The 25,608-nt window shown below is 64.6% G+C and overlaps 2 protein-coding genes across 2 annotated transcripts; one reads left to right on the forward strand and one right to left on the reverse strand.

The window, feature by feature from the left end:
- Positions 1–217: 217 nt before the first annotated feature.
- Positions 218–19,123, forward strand: APC2 (APC regulator of WNT signaling pathway 2). Its single transcript, XM_054398664.1, has 15 exons — positions 218–238; positions 5,857–6,015; positions 6,130–6,220; positions 6,328–6,499; positions 6,575–6,683; positions 6,787–6,900; positions 7,990–8,067; positions 9,191–9,283; positions 9,663–10,047; positions 10,564–10,659; positions 11,279–11,418; positions 11,512–11,589; positions 11,709–11,825; positions 12,340–12,554; positions 13,642–19,123. The coding sequence occupies exons 2-15, from the start codon at positions 5,875–5,877 to the stop codon at positions 19,121–19,123; spliced, it is 7,311 nt and encodes a 2,436-aa protein (XP_054254639.1). The 5' UTR covers positions 218–238; positions 5,857–5,874.
- Positions 19,124–24,426: 5,303 nt separating this feature from the next.
- Positions 24,427–25,539, reverse strand: CUNH19orf25 (chromosome unknown C19orf25 homolog). The gene is made up of 2 exons (XM_054398645.1): positions 25,392–25,539; positions 24,427–24,611 (listed from the first exon to the last, which is right to left on the reverse strand). Exons 1-2 carry the CDS (start codon positions 25,537–25,539, stop codon positions 24,427–24,429), a joined length of 333 nt encoding a protein of 110 aa, XP_054254620.1.
- Positions 25,540–25,608: the final 69 nt, after the last annotated feature.

The raw sequence follows: 25,608 nt of genomic DNA on the forward strand, positions 1-25,608 counted from the left end.
GGGGGGACCCCATTCTCCCCTCTCCCCAGCACAGACCGGGGCGGGGGGTGATGCAGGTGCCATCGTCGTCCCCCCCCTGCCGCCCTCTAACGGCAGCGGGGCTGGAAAATCCCAACCGGGAGCGGCGGGAGGTGGGGGGGGGGCGGGGGCGGGATGCGGCTGCTCGGGGCCGCGCCGGCTCCGCGCTCGGCTCTGCGCTCGGCTCCGCACCGCCGCCGCCACCGCCGCCGGGGATGAGGTACGGCCGCACCTGCACCCCCCTGGACCTTCACAACACCCCCTGGGAATCCTCCCCCGGCTCCCCTCGACCCCACCTCCCCCCCCCCCCCCCCCCCCCCGGGGGTCCCGGTAGCTGCGGGGATGGAGGAGATCGGGAGGGAAGCTGCGCCGGGAGGGAGAGGGGGGAGGGGGACCCCTCCCTAGGGATGAGGGAGTTCGGGGTGCGGGAGTGGGTCGCGGGGGGCTGGATGCGGCGGGGGGGGGGGGGAGCGGTTTGATGTCGGAGGGTCCCCTCTCTGTTCCCCCCCCATCCCCGGCCCTGAATCTGCCATCATGCGGCGGGCGCGGCTCCATCCTTGGGGATCCGGGCGGGGGGGATCGGCGGATCCAGGGGTGGGGGGAATCGGGAGATCGGGGAGCGGGATCGAGGGATCTGGGAGTGGATTGAGGGATTCGGGAAGGATTTAGCCGCCCGTGTCCCGCATCCACGACGCGGGGACAAAGGCTGAACAATGCTGGGGAGACACCGGCGGGAGGGGGGGAGCAGCACAGACCGTTCCCAGCTTCATCCTCATCTTCATCCCCATCCCCACCCCGCGGGCTGGGCGATGGAGGGGCAGCTGTGTCAGAAGCGGGGGAGGGGTCCCCACTCGGGTGGAATCATCTCCCCCCCGCCCCCCCTTCCCTGGTGCGGGCTCAGCTCCCTCCTGATGTTCCTCACCCCAAACGGCCACCCCTGCCCCTCCTTGGCATTGGGGCTGAGCCCCGGAGCTGGACGCCCCCCGGCAAAACAACCTGCCGCCAAAATCTGCATCCATCCCCCCAACCCAAAAATATCTGCCCCTAACCCGACCCCCGCCCCCCAAACCTGCCTCTCTGAAATCTCAGCCTCTAAAGCAGCCCCTGGGGATTGGGAGGGGGGGAGCCCACGGGTGACAGTGCTGTGTCCCCACGGAGGGGAGAGCTGTCCCCATCCTCCCTTGGATGGGGGGTGCTGCCTGGGCACAGATTGGCGACATCCCTGCCCTCTGTACCCACGGGGTGTGGGATGTGGGGGGGAGTGAGCTGGGCCGGGAGGGGCTTGGGGTTTGTCCCTCTATGGCAGGGGGGGTGGGGGGCAGAGGGGACCCCATCAGCCACCCCACCAGGTCCCTGCCGGGGCTCCAGGTTTACCCAAAGGCCATGACATGCGTGGAGGAGCAGCCGCTGTGGGAGGGATGTGGGTGCTGCTGGATGGGGGGAGGGAGGGGATCGGATGCAGGTACGATGCGCCCCTCCCCCTGTGCATGTCTCCAATGTGTCCCTGAGATGTGACCAGGAGCAGTGTGAGATGGGGTGGCATGGGGGGGCTGTGTGTCTGCGGGGTCGACCTGGAGCTCCCTCGGGTGGGGTTTGCTGTGGTCGGGGGTCCCTGAGGCCAGCGGGTCGATCCGCGGGAGCTGGTGACAACACCGTGTTTGTTTAATGTCCCCGGGGGGCGCTGGGAGCCGCAGCCGGCAGGGGGTAGGGGGAAGGCGGGGGAGGGCAGGGGGCTCAGATGTGGCTTCTGCTGGAGGCAGCTGACGCTGCAGTGCTGGGGCTGAGTGTGGTCCCTGTCCCTGTCCTCATCCCCATCCCTGTCCTTATCCCCATCCCCATCTTTATCCCCATCCCCATTCCCATCCCTATCCCCATCCCCATCCCTATTCTTATCCCTGTCCTCATCCCCAACCTGATCCCCATCCCTATCCCTATCCCCATCCCTATCCCTATCCCCATCCCTATCCCTATCCCCATCCTCATCCCTCTCCCTATCCCTATCCCCATCCCTATCCCTATCCCCATCCCCACTCCCATTCCCAGCGCTGCCAGGCTGAGGGCTGCACAGGGTGAAAGTGTCCCCGCAGCCAAGGTGGCCCTGGCAGAGGTGGCACCGTGTGGGGTGGGGTGGTGGCAGCCTGGGGCAGTGCCAAAGGCTGATGCAGTGCAGGGGAGGACAGGGCAGCACAGTGGGTGGTGGGTACCATGGGTGCTGGGTGCAGTGGGCAGAGGGTGCAGTGGGTGAAGGAGTTGCAGTGGGTGCAGTGGGTACTGGGTGCAGTGGGTGCAGTGGGTGCAGTGGGTGAAGGAGTTGCAGTGGGTGCAGTGGGTACTGGGTGCAGTGGGTGCTGGGTGCAGTGGGCAGTGGGTGCAGTGGGTGCTGGGTGCAGTGGGTGCAGTGGGCAGTGGGTGCAGTGGCTGCAGTGGGTGGTGGGTGCAGTGGGCAGTGGGTGCAGTGGGCAGTGGATGCAGTGGGTGCTGGGTGCAGTGGGTGCAGTGGGCAGTGGGTGCAGTGGCTGCAGTGGGTGGTGGGTGCAGTGGGTGGTGGGTGCAGTGGGCAGTGGGTGCAGTGGGCAGTGGATGCAGTGGGTGCTGGGTGCAGTGGGTGCTGGGTGCAGTGGGCAGTGCAGATGCTTCTCCACCTACTGATGTGCTGCAGCATCCACCCTGCTGGGATCTTGCTGGACAGATCCAGGCCCCACCAGCAGCCTCATCCAGTACCCCTGAACCCTGAGCCCCACTTCCCGCAGCCCTGGGCACCCCTTCCGGCAGCCCTGGGCACCCCTTTTCCGCAGCCCTGGGCACTCCTTCCCGCAGCCCCTGCGCCCCGCTCCCGCATCCTGCCCCCCCCTTTGCCTCTGTCTAGACGCTTCGCAAAATGCCGGTGCCGCCCCAGCCCCTCCCCACAGGCTGCAGATCCCCAGCGCTGAGCCTGGGCCGCCAGTGCCAGGGGGCGGATCGGGGCAGAGCTCAGACGCCCCTTCCCCTCTCTATCAACCCCCAGCCCCCAGTCTCCTCCAGCCGGAAGGGCAGGAGCTGGGGCGGGGGCAGATGGTGGGGTGGGGGCGCCCTAGCCCTGCAGTTGCACTGGCAGCCCCACCCTGGGACCTCCCTCCTTGATGAGGGTCCCCCCAAGACTGGCTGCCACCCCGCTGAGGGGCTGCAGGAGACCCCAGCCTCGCCCCCAAGCTCTTCCAGCCTCCCCCTCAAAGCTCTTCCATCCTCTCTCTACCCCAGCAGCCTCCCACCCCCTGCAAAGCAGAGCTGGCACCGCAGAGCTGTGGGGTGTGTGAGGGAGGTCCTGGGGAGGGGGGCAACAGCTTCATGCCTCGTTTTCCACCCCCACACCCCCCCAACTTCCCCCCCTGCAGCGCAGCGGGGCTGGTGCAAGGCACTGCCAGGGGTGTCCAGCAGCCGAATGTCCCTTGCCTGCTGCAGCGTGACACAGCACCGGGGGGAAGGGGAGGGGGGAGGACGGGAGGTGGCGACCAGATCGCCCCTGGCGTTGCTCACGGTGGGGGCAGCCGCAGGGAGGGGACCCACACAGCCCCCCCCCATCCCCAGTTGAAGTGTGGGGGGGGAGCATTTAACCCTGACTCGGAGAGGTTTGGGGTGCTGGGGGGTGGGGAGGTGTCCCCTTCCAGGCACAAACCCCCCACACTCCTTGGGTTTATCCTCACTCCACTGTGTCCTGCAGTGCTGGACCCCCACTCCTTTCCAGCCCCCCAGGTGTGTGTTTTGGGGGTGCTGGGGAAGGGCCACAGACTGTTGCTATAGCAATGGAGGGGGCAGTGAGGGGGGGAGGGCCGTGCTCAGCCCTCATCCTGCATCCCACATCCCTCATCCTGCATCCATCATCCCACATCCGTTATCCCTCAGCCTGGATCCTGCACCCATCATTAGCCTGCAGTCTGCACTCCCTCAGCCCTGCATCCTGCATCCATTATCCCACATCCCAGACACTTCCTCCCCCACTGTCCACCCTGCATCCCAGACCTGCATCCCAGACCTGCTCCTTCTGCCCCCGTCCCACACCCTCCATCCTTCCACTACCTTCCACCCTCACCCCTCTGCAGCCCCTTGCCCATCCCTCCCAGGGGTTATTTCTACCCCCTGGGGGTTATTTCTCTCCCCTTGGAGGTGTATTTTACCCCTGGGGGGTTATTTCTCTCCCCAGGGGGTTATTGCTCTCCCCTTGGAGGGGTATTTTACCCCTGGGGGGTTATTTCTCTCCCCAGGGGGTTATTGCTCTCCCCTTGGAGGGGTATTTTACCCCTGGGGGGTTATTTCACCCCCTGGGGGTTATTTCTCTCAAGGGGGGTGTGTGTGTAATTTACCCCTTGGAGGGGTATTTCACTCCCTTGGTGTTATTTCTACCCCCTGGGTGTTATTTCTCTCCCCAGGGGGTTATTTCTCTCCTCTTGGAGGTGTATTTTACCCCTGGGGGGGTTATTTTACCCCTGGGAGGGTTATTTCACCCCCTGGGGGTTATTTCTCTCCCCGGGGAGGTATTTTACCCCTTGGGGGGGTGGCAGATTTCACCCCTTGGGGGTTATTTCTCCTCTTGGGGGGTGGTTATTTGCTGCCTGGGCAGCAGTCAGGGGTGGGATTTGCACCGTGGGGGCTTCATCTCCCTTTGGAAGCGTGGCCTGGCACCAGGGCAGTGGTGAGGAGGGGGAGGCACACTGGAGGAGGGGGGGTAGGATGTTGGGGTGCAGGGACGAAGGAGCACTTTGGGGTGGGGGCCAGGATGGCTTCCGGGGTGGGAAGGACATTCCTGGGGGCCTCGGGGAGGGTGCTGGGTGCCCCCCACTGCCTGGTTGGATCTGTGCTGGTGGGACTCCCCCCCAGAGGGAGGCAGAAGGGTCCCAGAGTGTCCGGCAGGTGCCATGGGGCAGGGTTTTTTTTTTTTGTGGGGGGGAGGGGGACGCGGCAGGGACACCGAATCGATCTCAGCCCTGCCCTAGGCTGCCGCTGTCCCTGACCCTGCTGTGAGCGGTCGGGCACGGGCCCGATCCTGCCCCAGCGCTGGCGGGGGGGATGAGTAGAGGGGGTGCAACGGGGTGGGGGGAGAAGGAGACCCCCCCCCTCCCCCGTTTTTTCTGCTGTGCACCTCCCCCACCCGCGCACACCCGCTGCATTCCTTGGCACTGGCAAAGGCGACACGGGGACAGCTCTCAGCCACCAGCCTGAGCAGCCTGGGTGGTGATGAGGGGGTCCCAGGTCCCCTCCCCCCCACTCCCCATGACCGTGTGTGCCAGCCTCGTGTGCCCCCTCCCCGGCAGGTGCGAGGGATGGCCGCGGGCACTGCGGCACCGAAGGAGGTTTGGGGGGGGGGGGTTGGTTTGAGGGGCGCAGAGGGGTTTTTGGGAGGGGGGAGCGGGACAGAATGGGGCTGGGGTTGCTGCAGGGGGGGGGTGGATCTGGCCCTGCTGCTGCTGAGGGGGGGGAGGTGAAGCGAGAGATGGTTCAGAGAAGCAGAAGACAAAAGCAAGACAAAGGGGGAAGGGAGCGCAGCGCCGAGAAGCTGCGGAGGGTGGGAACCAGGCAGGAGCTGGCGGGGGGCTGGGGGCTGCCTGCCTGCGTTAGGAGGGGGCGTCAGGGCCGGACCTCCCCTTCCCTCCCCCCCCATGTTGAGATTGATCCTTCTGGGAGGTTTTGGGGGAGGCCACCAGGTCTTGCTGCGATAACTCATCCCCAGTTTAGGGGGTGGGGGGAGCAAGAGTGAGTGGCGAGCGGTCCCTGGGCTGCGCCACGGCCGCGGGTGGGTCGCGGCGGTGCGGTGGACACCTTGGGGTGCTGCTCACCTGCCCCACCCCCTCCTCCCCAACCCCGCAGGTGCTGGAGGAGGTGAAGATGTCTGGCTCCATCGCCTCGTACGACCAACTGGTGCGGCAGGTGGAGGCGCTGAAGAAGGAGAACAGCCACCTCCGGCGGGAGCTGGAGGACAACTCCAACCACCTCTCCAAGCTGGAGAATGAGACCTCGGATATGAAGGTGATAGAAAAACGCTGGCGGGGTGGGGGACACACACACGGACCCTGCACATGTAGTAGGGGGGGGGGGGGGCTTCCTTGTTCCACCCTCCGACGTCTCCATCCCTTGTTTCAGGAGGTCCTGAAGCACCTCCAGGGCAAGCTGGAGCAGGAGGCGAGGGTCATGGTGTCCTCGGGGCAGACGGAGGTCCTGGACCAGCTGAAAGGTGAGTGACAAGGCGCGGGGGGGGGGGGGGATAAGTGAAGATTGAGGGGAGGGGGTGTGTGTGTGTGCGCATTGAGCCCACCCTCACCCCCCTGCCCCCATTCCCAGCCCTGCAGATGGACATCACCAGCCTCTACAACCTCAAGTTCGCCCCGGAGGTGGCCGGAGTTGGGCGCAGTGCCGAGGACAGCCCAGCCCCGGCGCCACTGCCCCATCGGGACGGCGCCGGGGACCTGGGCAGAGCCACTCTCCGCATGCTGGAGGAGCTGGACCGGGAGAGGTGATGGCGAGGGAGGGATGGCTGAGGGATTGGGGAGGGAGGGTCGCACTGACAGGTTCCCCCCTCTTCCCCCAGGTGCTTCTTGCTGGGTGAGATCGAGAAGGAGGAGAAGGAGAAGGTCTGGTACTATGCCCAGCTGCAGAGCTTGGCCACACGCCTGGACGAGCTGCCCCACGTCGAGACGGTGAGCAGGGGGGGGGGGGGAGGGAGGGGAGGGGCATCCTGGCGCCAGATCTGGGGGTGTAGGCAGGAGCCTGCTGCCCTCACACCATCTCTGCCCCCTCCAGTTCTCCATGCAGATGGATCTGATCCGGCAGCAGCTGCAGTTCGAGGCGCAGCACATCCGCTCGCTGATGGAGGAGCGCTTCGGCACGGCCGACGAGATGGTGCAGAGGGCACAGGTCAGGCTGGGCTGCAGCTGCCCCTGCCCCCCCTGCCCCCCCCACCTCCCTGCCCTGTGCCCGTGGTGCCCCAGCTGCCTTCCCACCCCATCCTGCCATCGCCAGCCCTCTGCACCCTCGCACCCTCAAATGCAGCTTCTTGCACTCTTCTCCTTGCACCCTCAAACTCAGCTCTTTGCACCCTCATGCCCAGCTCCTTGCACCCTCATGCCCAGCTCCTTGCACCCTCAAACTCAGCTCTTTGCACCCTCATGCCCAGCTCCTTGTACCCTCATGCCCAGCTCCTTGCACCCTCAAATGCAGCTTCTTGCACCCAGCTCCTTGCACCCTGAAGCTCAGCTCTTGGCACCCTTACAACCAGCTCCTTGCACCCACAAATGAAGCTTCTTGCACTCTTCTTCTTGCATCCTCATGCCCAACTTCTTGCACTCTCATGCCCAGCTCCTTGCACCCTCAAACTCAGCTCTTTGCACCCTTGCACCCAGCTGCTTGCATCCTCAAATGCAGCTCCTTGCACCCACCTTATTTCACCCTCAAACTCAATTCTTTTCACTCTTTCATCTAGCTCCATGCACCCTTGCACCCAGCTCTTGGCACCCTTGCACCCAACTCCCTGCACCCTTGCACCCAGCTCTTGGCACCCTTGCACCCAACTCCCTCACTCTTGCACCCAACTCCCTGCACTCTTGCACCCAGCTCCTGGCACCCTTGCACCCAGCTCTTGGCACCCTTGCACCCAACTCCCTGCACCCTTGCACCCAGCTCTTGGCACTCTTGCACCCAACTCCCTCACTCTTGCACCCAACTCCCTGCACTCTTGCACCCAGCTCCTGGCACCCTTGCACCCAACTCCCTGCACCCTTGCACCCAGCTTCATGCACCCTTACACCTAGCTCCATGCCCTCTCCCGGGACTCCATGCACCCTCACCCCCAGCCCTGTGCACCCTGACCCCTTGCACCCAGCTGCTCCCCCCAAGCTCTGGCACCCTGGGAGGTGCTCTGGCACCTCTGGCACCTCTGGCTCTGGGGGTGCTGGAGGTACAGGGGGGGTGTCCCATCTCTTGCTGACACCTGCTCTGCACCCCCAGATCCGTGCATCCCGGCTGGAGCAGATCGACAAGGAGCTGATGGAGGCGCAGGACAAGGTGCAGCAGCCGGAGCCACAGGTAGCAGGGATGGGGCTGGGGGTGACTGGGGGGAGGAAGGGACCCACCGAAACCCAACCCCCACCCCCCTCTCCCTGCCATTGTCCCTGTGCTGTCCCCAAGCAGACAGCCAGGGCTTTGTGTGGCTCGGGCACCGTGCAATGGGCAGTTGCCATGGAGACCAGAAGTAGGCCACGGAGCACAGCGGGGGGCGATGGGGGTGGCTCAGGCAGCATCTGCCGGGCAAGGGAGCTGCCAGGGTGGGCACCCTGCCACCAACACTGCCATGGCCCTGCCCCCAACACTGCCGTAGTCCTGCCCCTGCCACTGCCATGGCACTGCCACCATCACTGCTATGGCCACGGCCCTGCCCCTGCTGCTGCCATGGCACTGCCACTGTAGCTGCTATCACCCTGCCCCTGCCACTACCATGGCACTGCCACCATCGCTGCTATGGCCCTGCCACTGCCACAGCCCTGCCACTGCCACAGTACTGCCACCATCATAGTCCTGCCACCACCACTGCTATGATCCTGCCACCACCACTGCCATAGTTCTTCCACTGCCACTGCCATGGTCCTGCCACTGCTATGACCCTGCCACCACCGCTGCTGTGGCCCTGCCACTGCCATGGTCCTACCAGCACCACTGCCATGGTCCTGCCACTGCCACTATCATAGTTCTGCCACCACCACTGCCATGGCTCTGCCACCACCACTGCTGTGGCCCTGCCACTGCTATGGCCCTGCCACTGCCCCACCATCACCAGCCTTGCTGCCTCCCCACAGCCCACTCAGCTCCTTCCATCTCAGCCCCAGCCATGCTGCCCACTCCTTCCTCACCCACACTTTCCCTTTCCCAAGCCTGCTGCCATGGCAGCTCCCCCACCCCCAGCAGTCAGCTTCTATTCCAGCTTAAAATACAACCCTGGCACTGCTGGCAGTGCCAATCACACCAACTGGGAAACGCTGCCCAATTTAATGGCACCAGTGGGTTCCTGAAGAGCAGGGAGGGGGCTGGGTAGGAGAAGGGAGGGGGCTGGGTAGAAGGAGGGAAGGGGCTGGGTAGGAGGAAGGAGGGGGCAGGTTAGGGAGGGTGAGGGCAGCTCATTGCAACCCCTCCCCATCTGCCCCCCACTCTGCAGCTCTGCGGGAAGGTACCTGGCATCGAGGGGGACAGCAGCCTGGACCCCCCAACCCACCCAGAGGAGGGGGGCAGCAGCCTGGGCAGCAGCAAGGTGAGGAAAAGCCCAGCTGGGGTGGGCTCAGCGTTGCAGGGGTGGGTGGCATGAGGTACCACCACCCAGGAAGGTGGTGGAAGCCTCATCCCTGGAGGTGCTCAAGGCCAGGCTGGATGTGGCTCTGAGCAAACTGATCTGGTGTGAGGTGTCCTTGCCCAGGGCAGGGGGGTTGGAACTGGATGATCCTTGAGGTCCTTTCCAACCCTGACTGATTCTATGATTCTATGATTCTACGTGGCTCTGAGCAGCCTGATCTAGTGTGAGGTGTCCCTGCCCAGGGCAGGGGGCAGGGGGTTGGAACTGGCTGCTCCTCCAGATCCCTTCCAACCCTCACAATTCTAGGGTTCTGTGTAACCCCACGTGTGTCCCCCCACAGGTGGAGGTGGTCTTCTGGCTGCTGTCCATGCTGGCCACACGGGACAAGGAGGACCTGTCCCGCACGCTGCTGGCCATGTCCAGCTCCCAGGAGAGCTGCTTGGCCATGCGCAAGTCTGGCTGCCTGCCCCTGCTGATCCAGATCCTGCACGACTCCGACGGGGAGCCAGGGCCCCCCGAGAGCCCCTCGGGTGCCAAGGATGCCCGCATGCGTGCCAACGCTGCCCTCCACAACATTGTCTTCTCCCAGCCCGATGAGGGCCAGGCCAAGAAGGAGATGAGGGTCCTGCATGTGCTGGAGCAGATCCGCTCCTACTCGGAGACCTGCTGGGACTGGCTGCAGATGCAGAGCAGGGATGCAGGCAGAGGTCCCGAGGGTGGCACGGGTAAGGAGGGCACACAGGGTGCCAGCCTCATAGGGGTGCATGGGCAGGGTTGGTCTTGCGTGGCTGTGAGTGTCTGCTTGTGCTGGAGGGGGTGGGTGAGGGGTTGGTGGCAGGACCTGGGGCTGATCCCCCACTTCTCAGGGTCTGGGGAGGAGCAGCTGAGGGAGCTGGGGGTGTTCAGCCTGGAGAAGAGGAGGCTGAGGGGAGACCTCTACAGCTCCCATTGCAGTGAGGTGGGGGTTGGTCTCTTCTCCCAAGGAACAAATGGCAGGATGAGGAAATGGCCTCAAGTTGCCCCAGGGGAGGTTTAGGTTGCACATGAGGAACAATGTCTTCCACTTGAGGGCTGTCAAGACCTGGCCCAGGGCAGTGGTGCAGTCCCCATCCCTCGAGGGGTTTTAGAGCCGTGGAGATGTGGTGCTGAGGGCCATGCCCTGGCAGTGCTGGGTTGAGGGCTGGATTTAATGACCTGAGAGGTCTTTTCCAACCTCACCAACTCCTTGATTCTCTCTGCAGCACCAGTGCCCATCGAGCCCCAGATCTGCCAGGCCACCTGTGCCATCATGAAGCTCTCCTTCGACGAGGAGTACCGGCGGGCCATGAACGAGCTGGGTGAGTGCGGGCTGGGGGCTCCATCCCTGCTGCTCCACACCCACCCCTGCCCACCCTCCTCCCTGCCCAACCCTCCTCCCTGCTGCTACACCAGCAGCTCTGAGGAGGGGCTCACCAGAGTCATAGGATCAAAGGATGTTAGGGGTTGGAAGGGACCTTCGAAGATCATCAAGTCCAACCCCCCCTGCCAGAGCAGGACCATAGAACCCAGCACAGGTCACACAGGGGCTGGAAAGTCTCCAGAGAAGGAGACTCCACAACCTCTCTGGCCAGCCTGTTCCAGGGCTCTGTGACCCTCACAGTGAAGAAGTTCCTCCTCATGTTGAAGTGGAACCTCCTGTGCTGGAGTTTACAACCATTACCCCTTCTCCTACCTCAGGGTGCAGCTGAGCAGCTGAGCAGAGCCTGTCCCCTCCCTCTTGATTCCCAACCCTCAGCTATTTACAAACCTTTATCAAATCCCCTCTCAGTCTTCTGTTCTCCAGACTGAACAGCCCCAGGGCTCTCAGCCTCTCCCCATGGGGCAGTGCTCCAGGCCCTTCAGCATCCTGGTAGCTCTCTGTTGGACTCCCCCCATCCCATCCCATCCCATCCCATCCCACCCCACCCCACCCCACAGGTGGGCTGCAGGCCGTGGCAGAGCTGCTGCAGGTGGACTATGAGATGCACAAGATGACCAACGACCCCCTGAACCTGGCACTGCGGCGCTACGCGGGCATGGCCCTCACCAACCTCACCTTTGGTGACGTGGTCAACAAGGTGAGGAGGAGCCAGGGGTGGGGAGGGGCTGTGAGGTGGGGGAAGGGAGCCTTAGGGGTTGCTGGTGGCTCACCACCATCACCTTCCTCGCAGGCAACGCTGTGCTCCCGCCGGGGCTGCATGGAGGCCATCGTGGCTCAGCTGGGCTCTGACAGCGAGGAGCTGCACCAGGTGAGTGCAGCTGGTGCTGGGTGCTGGTCCTGGGTGCTGGTCCTTCCCCTGGGGGGGAGGGGGACAGGTAGGCAGGGGGGACAGTCCCCCTGCTCACCCACCTTGCTGTGCCCTCCCAGGTGGTCTCCAGCATCCTGAGGAACCTCTCCTGGCGAGCTGACATCAACAGCAAGAAGGTGCTGCGGGAGGTGGGCAGCGTGGCCGGGCTGATGCGGTGCGCGCTGCACGCTGGCAAGGTGAGCACCAGGGTGGGAAGCTGGCACTGGGTACCAGGATGGGTGAGGCTCCTGGTGCTAAAGGCTTTGAGCTGCAAGAGGAGAGATTGAGACTGGAGGTCAGGAAGAAATTCTTGAGAGTAAGGGTGGGGAGAGGCTGGAACGGATTTCCTGGGGAGGTTGTGGCTGCCTCCTCCCTGCCAGGCTGAAGGGATCCTGCAGGAAGGCTGCAGAGGGAATTTTCCTGAGGGTGTCTAGGGACAGGCCAAGGGGGAATGGTTTGAAGCTGAGGGAGACCAGGGTTAAACTGGGCTAAGGAAGAAGTTCTTCAGTACAGGGTGGGGAGACTCTGGAACAGTCTGCCCAGGGAGGCTGTGGATGCCTCCTGCCTGGAGGTGTTCAAGGCCAGGCTGGATGAGGCCATGAGCAACCTGGGCTGGTGGGAGGTGTCCCTGCCCATGGCAGGGGGTTGGAACTGGGGGGTTGGACCTCTTCAAGGTTGCTGATGGGTGTCTGTGTGTCCCCCCTGGGCCAGGAGTCGACGCTGAAGAGCGTCCTGAGCGCGCTGTGGAACCTGTCAGCACACAGCACAGAGAACAAAGCAGCCATCTGCGCTGTGGAGGGAGCCTTGGGCTTCCTGGTCAGCACCCTCACCTACAAGTGCCAGAGCAACTCCCTGGCCATCATCGAGAGCGGGGGTGGCATCCTCAGGAACGTCTCCAGCCTCGTCGCCACGCGTGAGGACTACAGGTGAGGCTCGCTGCTGGCTCTGGGAATTGTGCCAGGGGCAGGGGGGTCCAGGGACTGTCCTGATGGCCACCAGAGTCATTGAATTGTCAGGGTGGGAAGGGACCTCAAGGGTCATCCAGTGCCAACTCCCCTGCCATGGGTAGGGACATCTCCCACCAGCCCAGGTTGCTCAAGGCCTCATTCAACCTCGCCTTGAACACCTCCATGGAGGGGGCAGCCACAGCCTCCTTGGGCAACCTGTGCCAGTCTCTCCAGCCTCACTGTGCAGCCCTCATGTGCAGTCTCAATCTGCCCTACAGTAGATGACCTATAGAGAATCATAGAATTGTTAGGGTTTGAAGGGACCTCAAGGATAATTCAGTTCCAAGCCACCTGCCATGCCCAGGGACACCTCACACCACAGCAGGTTGCTCACAGCCACCTCCAGCCTGGCCTTGAACACCTCCAGGGATGAGGCTTCCACCACCTCCCTGGGCAACCTGTGCCAGTGTCTCACCACCCTCCTGGTGAAGAAATTCTTCCTAACATCCAATCTGAATCTCCCCATTTCTAGTTTTGCTCCAGCATGACTGAGAGAGTTGGGGATGTTCAGTCTGGAGAAGAGAAGGCTCTTAGGAGACCTTCTTGTGGCCTTTGGGGAGGGACTTTTGAGGGTGTCAGGGAGTGATAGGACTGGGGAGGGGATAGAACAAAAAAATAGAAATGAGCAGATTCAGATTGGATGTTGGGAAGTTCTTCCCCATGAGGGTGGTGAGACACTGGCACAGGTTGCCCAGGGAGGTGGTGGAAGCCTCATCCCTGGAGATTTTTAAGGCCAGGCTGGAGGTGGCTCTGGACAACCTGCTCTGGTGTGAGGTGTCCCTGCCCATGGCAGCGAGGTTGGAACTGGCTGAACCTTGAGGTCCCTTCCAACCCTAACAATTCTCTGATTCTATGACCCCTAGGGACACAGCGGGGGTCACTGGTGGTGGTGGTGGTCACTGCCTCTTGCTCCTCCCTCCTGGCTTCACACCCACCAAGCTCCCACCCCTATGGGGCCTGCCACTCCCTGCCACCCTTACCAAAAGTGCCTCCCTTTGTCCCCCAGGCAGGTGCTGCGGGACCACAACTGCCTGCAGACGCTGCTGCAGCACCTGCGCTCGCACAGCCTCACCATCGTCAGCAACGCCTGCGGCACCCTCTGGAACCTCTCCGCCCGCAGCCCCCGTGACCAGGAGCTGCTGTGGGACCTGGGGGCCGTCAGCATGCTGCGCAACCTCATCCACTCCAAGCACAAGATGATCGCCATGGGCAGCGCCGCCGCCCTCCGCAACCTCCTGGCCAACCGCCCCCCCAAGTACAAGGACGCCGCCGCCGTGGTCTCGCCGGGCTCCTGCATGCCCTCCCTCTACGTGCGCAAGCAGAAGGCTCTGGAGGCCGAGCTGGATGCCAAGCACTTGGCTGAGGCCTTTGACACCATGGAGAAGCAGAGCCTGAAGGGCCAGGGCACCAAGAAGCCGCCGCGGCACATGGAGAGCCTGGTGAAGGACTACGCCTCCGACTCTGGCTGCTTCGACGATGACGAGGTGCCCAACATCTCCACCGGCGTGGAGACTGCCAGCGCCTCCGTCCTCTCCATGTTCCTCAGCTCTTCCTTCCTCCAGGGGCAGGCCCTGCCGCGGGCGCTGGCGCAGAGGCGATGCCCGGAGCCGGAGAAGGAGGGTGGCGGCAAACCGGGCGAGCCCAGGAAGCCACCACTGCTACCGGAGGACGATGTCTCGCTGGCCGCCGAGAAGTTGGCCAACAAGATCTCCAGCACGGTGGCCAAGATCGACAAGCTGGTGGAGGACATCTCCACCATGCACACGTCCTCGGACGACAGCTTCAGCCTCAGCTCAGAGGACCACTGCCTGGACTGGCAGTACGGCCCCGAGGAGGGGCACGAGGCACGTGCCCAGTCCTGCTCGCCCTGCCGCCTGTCGGACGCCGGCGGCTTTGCCAAGCGGGAGAGCCTGAGCCGGGCACACACCCTGCTGAGGCTGAAGATGGCCTCCACCAGCCTGTCCAACGACAGCCTCAACAGCGGCAGCACCAGCGACGGCTACTGCACCAAGGAGCACATGAAGCCCTGCACCAGAGCAGCCTTCCTCGACTACCGCGACGAGCTGCAGCGCTACCAGAAGCGGCCCAGCCGGCTCGACCTCAAGAGCATCCTGGGCAGCAAGCTGGAGAGGGCCAAACCCCCTGTGCCCAAGGGCAGGGACCAGGCCGAGCCGGAGAAGCCGGAGCAGCCAGACGTGCCCGAACGGGCCAAGAAGACAGTGACCTTCCCCAGTCCCAAGGCACTGGAGAAGGAGACTGAGTGGAAGAAGGAGACGGGCAGCAAACCCTCCTCCGACCCCCAGGTCCACACCATCAAACTCTCCCCTTCCTACCAGCACGTTCCGCTGCTCGAGAGCTTGGCCAAGAGCGGTGCTACTGCTGCTGGCACTGGCCACCACCCCTCCCTCCCGGGCAGAAAGCAAGCCTGGCTGCCCCCTGCACTGCTGCAGACGGCTGAGACCTTGAGCAAGATCCCCGAGAAGCTGCCTGCCCACCCTCCAGCCACGGCGGAGCAGGAGTTGGTGCAGAAGTACTCGGTGGAGGACACCCCCATCTGCTTCTCCAGGTGCAGTTCCCTCTCCTCCCTTTCCTCAGCAGACAATGTTTTGGACGGGCAGAGCCACAGCGAGAACGACCTGGACAGCGACTCCTCCCTGGAGATCCTGGAGATGGAGGAAGGGGAAGCAGAAGATGAGGACGGGAGGCAGGAGAAGGAGAAGGTGGATCCAGATCCAGCCCTGCTGGCCGGGATTTCCCAGCCCATCACCATCCCCTTCCCGAAGCGGGACAAGATCTTCCTGCGGGAGTCATCGCCGTCGCGGCAGGAGGACCTCACCCCCTCCAGCTCCTCAGAGAACTACATCCAGGAGACTCCTCTGGTGATGAGCCGCTGCAGCTCCGTCAGCTCCCTGGGCAGCTTCGAGAGCCCCTCCATCGCCAGCTCCATCCAGAGCGACCCCTGCAGCGAGATGATCAGCGGCACCATCAGTCCCAGCGAGCTGCCCGACAGCCCCGGGCAGACCATGCCCCCCAGCCGCAGCAAGACGCCCCTCTTCGAGCTGGGCTGCCAGCCAGAGAAGGAGACCAGCCAGTTCAACATCCAGTGGGAGAACAACGTCAAGAAGTTCATGGAAATCACCGACTTCAAGGAACGCTTCCAGCTGCCCCAGGACCTGGACTCCATGGTCTACTTCACGGTGGAGAAACCCAACGAGAACTTCTCCTGCGCCTCCAGCCTGAGCGCCCTGCCCCTCCACGAGCACTACGTGCAGAAGGACGTGGAGCTGAAGCTGATGCCCACCTTCCCCGAGAAGAACAGCCTGAACTTCGTGGCCCACGAGAAGCGGGAGGAGCGGCGGGAGGAGCGGCGCCCGGAGGGCCGGCGGCGGGCGGAGCGCCCCGATCCCCCCGACGACGACGACGACATCGAGATCCTGAAGGAGTGCATCAGCTCCGCCATGCCCTCCCGCTTCCGCAAGGTGAAGACCTCCCTGCTCTCCGGCCAGGTCCTGCACCCCCAGACCAAGAAGCCCCTGCACGTCCCTGTCTACATGCTGGTGCCGGCCCAGGCGCCTCCCGGCGCCCCCAGGCACCTGCGCACCGCCGCCCCCCGCGACCCCTTCAGGGACGATGACTCCTTCACCGACTCGGCCGACGGGACCCCGGTGAACTTCTCCAGCGCCGCCTCGCTGAGCGATGAGACCCTGCGCTACCCACCCGCCGAGGAGGCCGAGCGCCCCCGCGGCTTGGCCGAGGGGCAGCGTCAGCTGGGCAGCGCTGGCACCATCCCTGCCAGGAGAGCTGCCTCCGGCGGCTCGGCGCCCGCCCGGCTAAGCTCAGCCTGCAAGGGCAAAGTGGGGGCCAGCCGTGGGCAAAGTGGGGAGGGAAAGCGAAGCCAGCAGCCCACAAAGAGCGGCCCCAAGCTGGAGCTGGAGGTGGGGAGGCCCCCCAGTGGTGCCTCTGGAAGGAAGGATGCTCCCCAGGAGGACGAGGTGGCCTTCCAGTCGCTGTGTCACACCACGCCGACAGAGGAAGCTGTCTACTGCTTCTACGAGCAGGACTCGGACGAGCTGCCCGAGGTGGGCGGGCAAGGGGCTGGCAGCAAAGCTCAGCCTGGCCGGGCACCCAGGAGGGAGCGCTGGGGTGGCTCCATCCCCCGCAGAGAGCCCGAGCCAGGCCCCCGGCCAGCGAAGAGCAAGCCACAGAACAACCTCATCGCCGACGAGACTCCACCGTGCTACTCCCTCAGCTCCTCCATGAGCTCCCTAAGCGATGCCAACCTCTCCGACGGCAAGGAGCGGGGCCAGCCCTGCGGCAAAGCCCCGCGGCCGCGCTCAGCCACGGTGTCCTTGGGGAAGGGGGGCTCCCCCAGCTCCCCCAGCCTCAACTCGGAGGATGACCTGCTGCAGAAGTGCATCGGCTCGGCCATGCCCAAGCGCCGGCGGCCCTCGGCTCGCCGCAGGGTGCCGGAGCGCAAGCAGAAGCCGTCCGGTGCCGGCGGGAGGGAGCGGAAGGCTGAGGCGAGGCACCGCTCCACCGAGGACACCGGCTCCGACCGGGGCTCGGACCTGGACAGCGTGGAGTGGCAAGCCATCCAGGAGGGTGCCAACTCCATCGTCACCTGGCTGCACCAGGCTGCTGCCTCCCTCTCACGGGAGCCTTCCTCCGAGTCCGACTCCATCCTCTCCTTCATGTCGGGGCTCTCGGTGGGCTCCACGCTGCAGCTGTCCCTGGGCAGGCAGGAGAAGCAGCGAGCCAGCAGCGTGGGCGGCCGGGATGTGGCCAGGAGGGAGCGCAGCAAGAGCCGCCCAGAGAGGAAGGAGGCGCCGGGTGCCCGTCCCGCCGGCCGAGGAAGCACCAGGGCAGAGCGCAGCCCAGCACCCACCAAGCCAGTGCCCAACCTGCCCGTGGTCTTCCGTGGCAGGACTGTCATCTACATGCCCAACCTGCCCAAGGATGCCCCCAGCCCAAGGGGCACCCCAAAGAAAAGCTCCGCGGCCAAGCCTGAGGCGTCGCCGGCCAAGAACCTCTCCCTGAGCCAGCAGCGCTCACGGAGCCTGCACCGGCTGGGCAAACCCCCCGAAACCGGGGACCTGGCACTGCCCAAGAGGAGCACGACACCCCCCGCCCGCATCGGCAAAGGACCTCCCTCCTCGGGCTCCTCCCGCACCTCCACCCCCTCCCAGCATGCTCCCAAGAAGCTGCCGTCGCCCTCCCAGGCCACCAAGCAGAGTCCCCCGGCTGCGGGCAAGGCGAGCAGCTCACCCTCACCGCCGGGACCCCCGGCCAGAGCCCCAGCCCCCAGGTCCCCTGCACCCAAGCAGTCCAAGACTCAGAAGTCTCCCGTCCGCATCCCCTTCATGCAGAAGCCCAGCAGGAAGGTGCTGCCAGGCCGGGGCACCATGCCTGTGCTGGAGGAGCAGGTGGATGCTAACAAGGCAGGGGGCAGCGGGCCGGGGGTGCCAGGGGGTGGCGGGCGGCTGAACCTGGTGCGGATGTCGTCCACCCGTTCCAGCGGGAGCGACTCGGATCGCTCCGGCTTCTTACGCCAGCTCACCTTCATCAAGGAATCCTCCAGCCTGCTGCTGCGGCACCGCTCCGAGCTCGGCCCGGGGCAGCCTTCGGCCTCTTCTCTGCCTCGCCGCCAGTCCCCGCAGCGCAGCCGAACCGCCCTCCCGGCCGTCTTCCTCTGCTCCTCCCGCTGCGAGGAGCTCAAGGCGGCCAAGCCAGCAGCCTCCAACCCGCGGCCCCTCGTCACCAGAGCCCAAGCCGGCGGCAAAGTTTCCCCCGGGGTCAAGCCGCCGCGGAGGACCAGCTCCGAGAGCCCGTCCCGGCTGCCGGTGAAGACCAGCGCGGCTGCACCGGAGTCCTTCAAGAGGTACTCGTCCTCACCCAACATCAGCGTGGCACGGAGGACTGGCAGCCCTTCCTCTGTCCTCTCTGCCCGCTCCGAGGCTTCGGCGCAGCGGCAGCGGCGGCAGCCCGAGGCGGTACCCGACGGGCAGCCGGCGAAGCCGCCGGTGGTGATGATGAAGGGCACATGGCGCAGGATTCGGGACGAGGACATCCCCCACATCCTCAAGAGCACGCTGCCCTCCTCTGCCCTGCCTTTGGCGGGCACCGGGGAGGAGGAAGAGGAGGAAGATGAGGAGGAGGAGGAGCACCCCGGCACCCCCAGGAAGACCAGCGACGCCGTGGTGCAGACCGAGGACTTCTCCACCGCCAAGACCAACTCCAGCACCTCTCCGACGCTGGAGACCCGGGAGGGACCCCCCCACCCCCGCGCTGCCTGCGATGGCGAAGCTCTGGTCCCCACCAAGGCCACCCTGCCCATCTCCTTCGGCCACGAGGCACCCACGGGGACCTTCCCCAGCAGCCGGCACGGCTCCCCCAGCAGAGCTGCCCGAGTCACCCCCTTCAACTACGTCCCCAGCCCCATGGCAGTGACAGCGGTGGCTGACACGGTGGTGGAGAAAATCCAGGCTTGAGCAGCTGCTGTGGAGGAAGCCCCTGCTGAGGGTTCCGTGATACTTCCTGCCCCACAGGAGCTGGCCAGGACTGTGCTGGGGCAGGGGACGGTGACACAGGACAGCTGGTGACCAGCAAGTGACCCCCAGCCGCTGCCTGCCCCAGCTGGGCTCTTGCCATTGCAGCTCCCAGTGCCAAGGACTGGGCAGAGAAGGGTCGAGGTGGGGGTCTGAGGCTGATTGCCCCAAGCTGGGGGTGAGTCTTGGTGACCATTTCCCACTGATGGACATCCTGGGACAAGCTGGGGGGGGGAGGGGGAGTTTGTATCCCCATGTCCCCCCACATCCTGCTCACCCACCTGGGGCAGAGGCTGAACCAGCACTGATCAGGGCCTGATCCTGCCTGCTAGGAAGCTGGCAGCAGGGCCTGATCCTGCCCACTGGGAGCTGTCATGCTGCACCCCAATGCCAGGTCTCTGCCACATGCTTCAGGTTGTCCTGGCACCAGTGCCCAGCTCCCCAGTAATCCCAGTTCATTCATTAACAAGGGGGAGGGAAGGGCTGGAGCAATGCAGGGAGAAGCTTTGTGAGGGCAAAGAGCATGGCCACGAGGACATGGAGGCCAGGACCTCCCCATCTGCACTGCTGGAGGCTCCTAATTAAGGCCTGTGGCTGATTGCTGAGGGGGAAGAACCACAGCCGTGGTGCCTGCACTGGTCCAAGGTGGTGCTGGGTGGAAATGGCACTGGAGAAGCAGGGCAGGGGCTGGGTGGTGCCCAGCTGGGGTCTTGGAGGACTCATCCTGAGTGGCTGCTCACAGGATCACTGGGCTGGGGAAGCTGCCCTGGGAGGGGGACAGGGTGCTGAGCTGGCACTGGGGTGCCCAACCCCTGGAGAAGGGTCTGGGGCCCCTCACCCTCATCTGCAGCCCCCCCAGAATCCCACCCCCAGGGCAGGAGAGCCCCAGCCTGGTTGGCAGCCAGGGTCCCAGTGTGTCCCCCGTGGCTGTGGACACAAATCCACTCAGGACTGGATTACAGCCACGAGCAGGGGGGGCTGCAGCCCTCAAAACACTGGGGACCACCCTGCTCCTGCTGCCAGGACATGGGGGTGGGGAGCACCCCAGCCCCCAGGAGTGGGATGAGCTATAGAGGGACACCCCCCCCCCCCAATCTAGATGCTCCCCAAGGGCCCCCCAGGTGCTCCCCAACCTCTTTGGCTGTCTCCCACTTTGCCCAACCTAGGGCTTTGGATGGGGTGACCTGTGGGGTCCCCACATACCAGTGCCCTGGGGGCAGGGGGGCTGCAGGGAGAGGCATGGGGTGATGGGGACATGGGGATACACCTGGGGGGGTGATGGGGACATGGGGATACACCTGGGGGGGGACACAGTGAAGGGCTCTGGAGAGTGGCACCAGGGCTGTGGGGGTGTAGAGGTTCAAACTGAGGTTAGGGCAACACCAGGGCTGTGGGGACAGGGATGGGGCCCCCAGGGATGTGCACCCAGGTCTTGGGGGTGTGTGTGGGGTGTGTGTGTGGGGGGGGCACACACTGGGGGCCTTGGCTCTGGGAGTGGTTGGCACAGTGGCACCAAGAAAAGGAGACAAAAGCCCTGAGGGCACCACACATCCCCCCCCCCCCCGCCCCCCGGTGTGCCAGGGGGACCCACACAGCATCACCCCACGTGCCAGCTGTGGCCTTAGCCCTTCAAGCCCCAGTGCCCAGCCCTGCTCTTGTCCATCATGCCCTTGGCATCAGCCCTCCTCTGCCCACAATGCCACTGGGTTCTGAGGTGCCCTGTGTCCCCCTGCTCTCTGTATCTATGTACCAAGGATGTTATTTTCCCAGGACTCTGGACAGTATTAAGAATTAAACCCAACCTGTGTAAATAGGAAGGACTGGGCTGGGCTGGGCTGTCTGTCCAGCTGGGGCTGTCTGGCTGTCTGTCTGGACTGGGCTGTCTGTTCAGCCTGGGCTGGCTGGCTGGGCTGGGCTCTGGCCAGCCTGGGCTCTTTGTCTGTCTGGGCTGGGCTGGATGGCTGTCTGTCCAGCCTGGGCTGGCTGGCTGGGCTGGCTTTCTGTCTGAGCTGAGCTCTGTCCAGCCCGGGCTGTCTGTCTGTCTGGTCTGGGCTCTGTCCATCCTGGCCTGTCTGTCACTGTCACCCTGGGTGGAGGTGACAGTGAGGAGCAGACCCTCAACAAGGGGGCATGGACCCCCCCCCCCCCAGAGGGCATCCTGCTCCTCTGCCTGGTGTTATCCTGTCCAGGAACCCCAGGCCAAGGGACCCTCAGAGCCACCCTGGCTGGAGGTGACAATGGGGAGCAGACTCCAACCAGGGGTCATCGATCTCCCCATGGAGGGCATCCTGCTTCTCTGCTGGGGGTGAGCATCCTCTCCAGCCCCTCCCCCAATACACCAAGGGACCCTCAGAGTCACCCTGCTGGCGACAGTGGGGAGCAGACCCTCAACAAGGGGGCATGAACCTCCTCACAGAGGACATCTTGCTTCTCTGCTGGGGGTCAGCATCCTCCCCGGGGTACCCCCCCACCAGAGAACGATAGCTCAGGGTGAGGATGGAGTTCTGCAGCCTCTTGGTCCCTTAGCAAAGTCCTTTGGCCACCCACACCTCCCCCCCCGGCTCCTCCCCTCGGAGGGTGCTGAGCCCTGGCGGTACCCCTGGAAGCAGATCCCGGTGGGGGCGATGTCACCGTTCCACACGCGGCTGTTGTCGCACAACCGGGGGGCAGGGGGAGGTCCAGCACCGTCACCCCCAGCTCCTGCAGCGCGGGTGAGAGTCCCCCCACCCGTGCCCAAGGACCCCCCCCAGCCTGCCAGGCTGCACCTCGCCCCCTGCAGCCTGATGAGCTTCTGTGTCCTGCTCGGTGCCACCTTCCCCTCCAGCTGCAGGCAGGGGGTGAGGACAGCGTCAGACCCCCAGGGCATGGTGGTGGGGGGTCGGCAGGGAGCACCCCAGCGTGGTGGGTGGCTGAGGGGGGGGGGAGCACTGAGCACCCAGGGGAGCAGGGAGATGCTGGGAGGTGCGGAGAGGAAACAGCAGCCAGGATCTCATCCTGCACCAGGGAGGGCTGAGCCTCCCCAGCCCCGCCGGGCGCTCTCTCTGGCACTGCTGCCGGTCACAATCCTCCAGCCCCGCGGCAAACCCTCCCCCACAGCTGGCACAGAGCTCACCTCGGGCAGGAGGAGGTCGTAGCCGGGGTGGGGCCAGGCTGCTCGGGTGGGGAAGGTCTGGGAGGCAGCCCCAGGCTGCGCGGCCCCACGACCACCCTGCCAGCGACCTTCTTCATCCTGCCCCACAGCAGAAGGGGACATTGGGGAGGGTCTGGGGTGGGCCACAGCCACGTGGAGCCCCCACCCCACTTCCCGAAGGCCCTCCCCAACTCAACCTCGGGGCCGTGCTGGACTCACCAGGCGCTGTCAGCTCCCAGCGCCTGCTCAGCACCCCCACAGGCATGGAACCCTCCCCCCCAGGACTGGATGGACACCAGGTAAGGCCGGGAGTGGGGTGTGGCCTCATGGCTGGATCAATGATCAATGATCAATGCTGGCTGGAGCCAACCTTTCACTGCTGGGAAGAGAAGATTCTGTCCCCAGCCTGCTCCCCAGCCACGAGGAAAAGGCTTTGGGGGGGGAAGGGATCCCCACCCAGCAGCTCCATCCATGCCACCCACCCTGGGCAGTGAGCCCAGCAGGCACCCTCAAGCCACCCTCCCAGTGCTCAACCCACAGGGAGGGTCAGCAGCAGCCCCAGGCTGTCCCTCTCCCCCCCCTCTTGTCCCCCTGCAGCGATGCCCCTGGCGGGGGGACAGAGGAGATGTCACACCACAGGAGAGCAGTGCAGGGACACAGCCCCCTGCTAAGAGCCCCCAGCAGCGACCCCAGAATCCCCCAGGCTTTCATTTTGACTTCACCTCCTGCTTGCCCTCAGCACCACAGGGGTGCAGGGACAAAAAAAGTGCCCCCTGAGCTCTCCATGAAGGACTTTTAATGACCCCAGGGCTGGGGGGAACCTCTTGCCCCCACCTTTATTAGCAGTATGGTACAATTCTGGTCCTGCCACCCTGGCTGTGAGGACATCAGGCCCCAAAGAAGCTGAAAAAGTGTCCCTTGGCCACTGAAGAGGCAGCAAAAATCAGGCCCTGGTCCCCAAACTAGCTGGGAAAACAGCTCCAGCATCCCAAAGGGGCTGGAAAACCAGGAGGTGCAGCCTGAACAGGCTGCAGAACTGATCTCCAGCCCCCAGAACCAAAAGAGGCCTCAAAACCAGACCCTGGCTCCCAGAGGGGGCTGGAAAATCCTGCCCCTGGCTCCCAGAGGGGGCTGGAAACCCAGATCCTGGCTCCCAGAAGGGGCTGGAAAATCCTGCCCCTGGCTCCCAGAAGGGGCTGGAAAATCCTGCCCCTGGCTCCCAGAAGGGGCTGGAAAACCAGACCCTGGCTCCTAAAGGGGGCTGGAAAACCAGACCCTGGCTCCCAAAGGGAGCTGGAAAACCAGACCCTGGCTCCTAAAGGGGGCTGGAAAACCAGACCCTGGCTTCCTAAAGGGGCTCTGTCGAAGCAGCCCTGCTCCCTCAGCTCTTGGCTTTGGAGGCTGGGGCAGGTCTGGCTTTGCTGACAGCCAAGCAGGATCTTCTGAGGCTGGCCAGGAGCCTGTCAAAGAAGAACTCAGTCTGGTACTGCAGCTTGGTGAGGTGCTGGAGGAAGGGAGGCACCTCAGCCTCCCCCACCCCCACGCACACGGGGATCAGCTTGGTCCTGCCGTGCTGCACCACCTGGCAGAGGCTCCACTCGGACACGCGCTGGCACCAAGGGTCCCCCAGGGACTTGGCAGAGAAGAGGAAGATGGCCACCCTGCTGGCCTCCAGCGCCTGGTGGGTGCTGAGGATGACAGAGGTGCCAGCCACTTGGTCCTGGTGCTCTGCATAGCCCCGGAAGCCCTCCTGCTGCAGGCGCTGCGAGATGCGGGAGGCGACGGCGTCGTCCTCGGGGCAGTACCAGATGGAGAAGTCGTAGGTGAAGGGGCAGCGAGAGGGCACTGAGGACATGCCCCCTACCCAACCCTGGGCAGGAGGGGCAGTGGGCACCAAATGAGCTTTTTTTCAACCCACACCAGGACTTTACCACCGCGCCCCTCCCCGGCTGCCAGTGCTCCCTGGGGGGAAAGGTCGAGCGGCGGCGGCGCCGCCAGGCGGTGCCCTACGCCAAGGTTCTGCCAATGCTGGGTGCCCTGAGGCAGCCAGCCAGAGTCCAGGGTGCCCAGGGAGGTGTGCCAAGGGCTGAGTGGGGGGAGGCGGAGTGGGCAGAGCTCAGCAGGCTTTCTGCCTCATGTGGGCGATGTCGTGTTCCAGCGCCGCCCGTGCCCGCAGCAGCTCCTCCCGCTGCTCCCGCAGCCGCTCCCGGGCCTCCTGCAGCTGCTGATTCATCCCCACGTAGGAACGGCTCAGCTGGTACAGCCTCTCCCTCTCCTCCTCAGCAGGGCTGGAGGGGGAGCCTGGATAGGGAGGCAGAGCAAGAAGAAGCTCCCTCAGAGGAGGGAACTGGGACTTGGGAGTACCGAGCGGAGGTTTGGGCACCGCAGGCCGAGAAGGGACAGTGAGGGGGGTGGGGTGGGTGCAGAGAAGGGGAATGAAAGTGGGGAAGGGTCTGGAGAGGAGCAGCTGAGGGAGCTTGGGGTGTTTAGTGTGGAGAGGAGGAGGCTGAGGGGAGAGCTCACTGCTCTCTACAGCTCCCTGAGGCTGCAGTGAGGCAGGGGTTGGGCTCTGCTCCCTAGGATCAGGTGATAGGAGGAGAGGAAATCACTCTGGCTGGGGAAGGCTCTGGAGAGCAGAGCTGGTGAGGAGCAGCTGAGGGAACTGGGGGTGTTCAGCCTGGAGAAGAGGAGGCTGAGAGGAGACCTTCTGGCACCTTACAGCTCCCTGAAAGCAGGTTGCAGGGAGGTGGGGGGTTGGGCTCTGCTCCCAAGGAACAAGAGATAGGACAAGAGGAAATATTGCACCAGGGGAGGGGAAGGTTGGAGATGAGGAACAATTTCTTTGCTGCCAGAGTGGTCAGGGATTGGCACAGGCTGCCCAGGGAGGTGGTGGAGTGCCCATGCCTGGAGCTGGTCAAGAAATGTGTGGCCATGGCACCTGGGGCCAAGGTTTGGTGGCCATGGTGGTGTTGGGTTGCTGCTTGGATTGGATGATCTCAGAGAGCTTTCCCAACCCAAATACTTCAACCAGTCTATCCCCCCCCCCACCCCTGCTGCTCCCCACAAACCCCAGGGGCTCACCTGAGGAGGGGCCGTGGTCTTGACTGGGCTCAGTGGGGAGGATGAAGATGGGGTCCCCGGGGTGGGTGCTCTGCACATCAGCCAGGATCTGCTCCACGCTGGGGGGCTCAGGGCGGGTGGGCAGCACCCGCTTGACCTTGGAGCTCATCACGGGGTGGCCTCATAGGCAGGGGCTGAGGGGGGGGGAGTGTGGGATGAGTAGGCTGTGCTGCCCCCA

Source organism: Indicator indicator, unplaced genomic scaffold (assembly GCF_027791375.1).
Source record: "Indicator indicator isolate 239-I01 unplaced genomic scaffold, UM_Iind_1.1 iindUn_scaffold_74, whole genome shotgun sequence".
Lineage (NCBI taxonomy): Eukaryota > Metazoa > Chordata > Aves > Piciformes > Indicatoridae > Indicator > Indicator indicator.